This window comes from Seriola lalandi, unplaced genomic scaffold (assembly GCF_002814215.2).
Source record: "Seriola lalandi dorsalis isolate HSWRI2012SDOR001 ecotype SW California unplaced genomic scaffold, Sedor1 jcf7180002054767, whole genome shotgun sequence".
NCBI classification, from domain to species: domain Eukaryota; kingdom Metazoa; phylum Chordata; class Actinopteri; order Carangiformes; family Carangidae; genus Seriola; species Seriola lalandi.
The window spans coordinates 2861666-2866625 of NW_019525320.1; the positions used below are offsets into that span (position 1 = coordinate 2861666).

The window sequence follows — 4960 nt, forward strand, 5'->3', positions numbered from 1 at the left end:
TTTTGCCTATATGTTTCTGTTTATTTCATAGGTATTATATTAATGATACACAGGCCGACAATCTGTTCCTCGTCTCTGGAATCCAAAGCACCAATGTTTGAAGCAAATAATTTAACGAGTGTTGGCGTTAAAGCTGTTGAAGTTGTAGGGGCACTGTACTGAAAAATAGCAGCAGGGATGGGGGAAAGGAAATTCAACATACGCCTATTTACAGTCACGAATGCACATTGCATAGGCTACTCTGTACAGGGGGGGTATACTTTCACAGATTGGACGTCACAGTTCTCACTGGCGAAAACAATGCAGCCTGGAGATTTGCTATAACTTGTTCATACTCTGGTCGAGAAATAATTAGATAATGATATGCTATATACAGAGACCAGAGGGAAGGGGAAGAGCTAAAAGTTGTCTGCGCAATAAGGATTCAAACTGTTTGTTACATTTGATATTATTAACAAATATGTCTATATGAACAATAGAATAAACACAATGGAGAATCGTGATAAATAGAGGGACATATTCAAGAACAGCATATAAATGATTATTCTAACCATGTAGGCCTTTCTGGTGACCAGCTAGAAATTCACCGCCGCCCGTATAGGGCAATAAGAAAATGGCGACTTTATCCCATGCAGGCCTGTAACTCCCACTGTCCACTTTAACATTGCACTGTTGGTGATTTGGGCTCCTTTAGAAAATGCTTATGCCCACGATTACAATTCAATGAGATAAGAGTAGGCCTTAATGTCACTGACCAAGACTGTGACACATTCTGCTCCTGCTCACAATAGGGGGTTTCCAGAGAAGTACTGCAGGCGATCTCTGCTCAGCTTCTTCTCTTTCATTCTTCTATTCTGAAACCAAATTTTAACCTGGCGGTCGGTGAGGTTTAACATTCGGGATAGCTGAAGCCTTTTCTCTTTGTTGATGTAAACGTTAAAGAAGAATTCCCGCTCCAGCTCTCGAATCTGAAACTTGGAATATGGACACCTCTTCTTCCTTGTGCGAGGAGTGCCTGAAGACAAAGTAAAATAAAATCATCAAAATCAGAGTTTCACGGGGAACAGAAATGACATCAGGTGAATTAACAACAATAATTCAGACAAAAATGGACAAAACAAGGCTTTACAGCTGAGGTGGCGATTGACTTGCCAGATGCTAAGAATTCAGTTTCAGTGGCATTAGTAATGATAACATTTCAGTCAACATTCATCAAGCAGAGTAACTGAGGCTATCAGATAAACCAGCCATAAAGAGTGTTAAATATCCGATTCGCTTGGAGCAAATAATATCAACTTACGGCTTCTAAGTACGTGTTTATCTGTTATAAATATACAACAACAAAAGTATTTCACCGCATTATGTGCGTCACATTCCTCTGGAGCTAAACTAACAATTTACACAATCTTTTGGCAGTGAGTTGAAATGCATTGCCCATGTTTGCAATGGCCTATGCAGACCTCTGTGGCCCTATAACTTACTATCAAACAGGTGACTGGGGAAATAGATTTTTTTTTTTTTATTGTTTTTTGTGTGGAAGAGGGACAAACATCAGACTCAGTTAGCTTGTATCTACAGCCAGGCTGGGCTAATACAATGTGCATGAGGCTAAACACTAATAGGACCTGTTTGCTGCAACAATCACAGCAGCACTTAAAGCATTATTTTTACTCCATGCTGGTCAATCAAGTTAGCATTATATCAGCTTGCATGCAAACCACCAGTCGACAGGTGAAATGTAAAAGGAAACGTGCTGGCTATGGATTAGGATTGGAGCTTTTTGCAGCGGCTACTGAGGAAATAGCATAATTTGCAGACCTATGCATTCTGCTCATATATGGAGGAAGCAAAACACTCGATTCTCTACCACTGACTCGTTTACTGTGTGCTTGTAAATGGAGGATACGCTTCTAGATAGATAGATAGATAGATAGATAGATAGATAGATAGATAGATAGATAGATATGAATGCATTTAACCGTAAAGTGTGTAATACTATGTGCAGCATGTCTTTTGCGGGCAAACCCAGTGCTAAAAGAAAATTCACAAGACGCCAAAAGCAATGTTCTGCTCAATTGGTTTTTACTCTCAACAGCCCAACGAGAAAATCCCTTAAAATGCCGAACGCAAGTTCATGATCAAAGTTAACATTTGTCACAATAGCTCTCTCTTAAAAATTTCACAGACTCTCACCATAGAGGCGTCTGTGTATAACATCCCCCTTTTTTCAAAGCGCTTTCCCATCGTAAAAATTCTTCTCGTTGCAAGAAAGAGCTTTGTAGGGTTATAATAAAATCCTTTGAATGCTTATAAAACTCCACATAAAATCTGACCGACAAAACACCGGGCTAGTCCCCTTAACCTTCCCCCATTTTACTGCTTCGGTATACCTACTCGAGTGGCTGCTCTTGCTGGCGTTGCCGTCCTTGGTTGTTGCGGAGGAAGAAGTACATGAGCCTGAATTTGTATGTTCCTCCTCATCTTCTGGATCTTTTTCCTGCTCCGGGGCTCCGGGTACGGAGGCTGTAGGCTGCTGTTGTTGTTGCTGCTGCTGCTGCTGCTGCTGGGAGTCGCTTTCCAGCTTTCCCCCCTCGCCCTTTTGTAAACAATTGTCTGACTGATTGTCCGTGCTGCTGCAGTATGCGGTCTCAAAAAAGCGGTCGAAGCCTTGCGGGAGGACGTTGTTTTTCCCCACGCCGGAATAAAAACCTGTGGAGGGGTGACTGGAGACCGGATGGGTGTGATGGTGATGGTGGTGGCTGTACACACTCTCGTTCTTCATAAGCATTTCTGTCATGGTGGATGGTGGAAGACAGTCTCTATGCACCAGATCCTCTCCCGAGTAGCACGATGCATAATTGCTTCTGTGGTGCCATTTACTAGCAGGGTCTAAGCCGTATGAAACTTCCCGTACCGGCTGTACTTGAGACAGATTTGTGGAATAAGGGTAGCTGATTTGCCGGGACGGGGCCTGTGGAAGAAACGAGGAGACGGCAGAAAACTCGGGGACGTAGTAGGTGCAGCTGGGGAGGTAGATGTTGGACGCGCAGCCAGTCCTGTCCCCAAACTCGGATGTCCGGTCTTTGCGCGTCTGGGAGCAGAAGTTGCCCAGATTCACCGAGTTAAACATCTTTCTCTCTCTCGTACTCCGTACTATAGATAGATGTTTTGGATACGAGCTGCAGCAGAAGGGAAAAATTTGGGAAGGCGAGATGACGCGCAATCCGTCTAAGTCGCCCCGCAGACACGTGATCGAAAGTAGATATTGTCATATATCAATTTGGAAGAGTTGGATGTGTAGGAGTGGTTGGCTTTAAGTAAGATCGAGGAGGTTCAAACGAATAATTTTCAAACACCAAAGGCGCACTAAGAAAACCAGTAACAGATTCCTGTTTGCTGGCTTATGACAATTAGAGCGATATGTGCTGTGTGTGTTTATGTTTATGGGCTGGTGGTAGGCTAGCTAAACAGCTCCAGCTCCTTAAACAGGCATAGCACAAACTGCAGAGCGCACCCAGTAGCATGTATTTCATAGTGTTATGGAGTGTTACAGGTAAGATTATTATTATTATAATTATAATAATTATTATTATAATTATTATTGTTATTATTATTATTAGTATTATTATTATTATTATTAGCACCACAAATACTATTGGGCTACTGGTTAATGTTAATATTTTAATCACAGAATGAGGAATCACTGACACTGTTGCATACAGTACAAATCTGCATTAGGATTCGCACAGTAAGGTATAAATCTTTTCAGAAGCAACCCCACGACCTAAATCATCGCTTCACTATTTACAAAAAGTTTCAGAGTGAATGACTCCTGTTCTTCTACAAATCTCTGAGGCTCCCCAGGACATTTTACACTGTGGTCTTTGAATATACAGGAGATCTTTTCATAAGGGTTATATTAGTTCTTTTGATCCCCTTTTCATTATTTAATAGTGGCTGCATAAATCTGCGGCACACATTATTAAACAGAGGTGTAGATGAGCCGGGGTCATCTATTTAGAATTATGCAACATATTAATTCGTCATCCATTTTATTTAGTTTTTTCTCTCTTTCACCACATGAAAAACCTCGCTACACTGGATCAGTGTATGATCATGTGTGAAGTGAAACTGAGCCAACGTTTAGGCAATGGAGAATACACAGCATACATGTTGACTGAGCAAGCTATAGTCATCGGCCCTCTCTCATTATTCCCTTTGACTTTGGATCATGACAGAGTCCATGGAGGACAGATGCGCAATTCAAGACCCAAGGTTGCTGGAGTTCCTGCAGGAGTACTACCAGTGAAGCCCTGGGACCATGCATCTCCTCCAGTGGGAAAATGTGCCCTAACTACATAAACACAAACTCAGAAATATGTAATTATTCCCCTCAAACTGATGGAGTCAGCATTATTCCAGTTATTGACAACACCGCCCAGAATATCCCTCTCTATAAAATATTCAACTGATATGCTGGGGTATGATGTCTCCTTGGACTCACTAGTCGATCAAATTAAATGTTTTGGTTTGCAGCTTTTGTCTATAAGCTTCAAAACAGAGCAACAATTTGTCTTCTTGTAAACGGCTACTTTCAGGCCACTCAGACTGAGCCTATTGACCAAGCAGTATGACTGTATCCGACGTTTCCCTCTAAAATTAAATAAGTCCCAGCTGATGTTGCAAGCTGCTGTGATCATTTTATTTTCCACCAGAATGTCGACATTTATCTGTGGGTGACTGTTAAAAAGAGAGACATGTCGCCCGGACTTTTAAAAAAAAAAATAAAATAAAATGTAATAAAATGAATGGTTTGGAGAAAAGATGCGCCTGCGTGTTCTTTCCTGCGTCATTGTAAACTTTTAATTGTACTGTTGAGAGCCATCTTTGACTCTTTATAGACTAACTGATACTATCACAAGGTGAAATTAATATGATGGCCCATTGTTTATGATTATAG

General features: G+C 41.3%; 1 protein-coding gene across 1 annotated transcript; it reads right to left on the minus strand.

Annotated features, from left to right (window-relative positions):
- hoxc11a (homeobox C11a) lies at positions 1–3506 on the minus strand. The gene is made up of 2 exons (XM_023425095.2): positions 2395–3506; positions 1–1015 (listed from the first exon to the last, which is right to left on the minus strand). The coding sequence occupies exons 1-2, from the start codon at positions 3128–3130 to the stop codon at positions 783–785; spliced, it is 969 nt and encodes a 322-aa protein (XP_023280863.1). The 5' UTR covers positions 3131–3506; the 3' UTR covers positions 1–782.
- Between the last annotated feature and the right edge of the window lie 1454 nt (positions 3507–4960).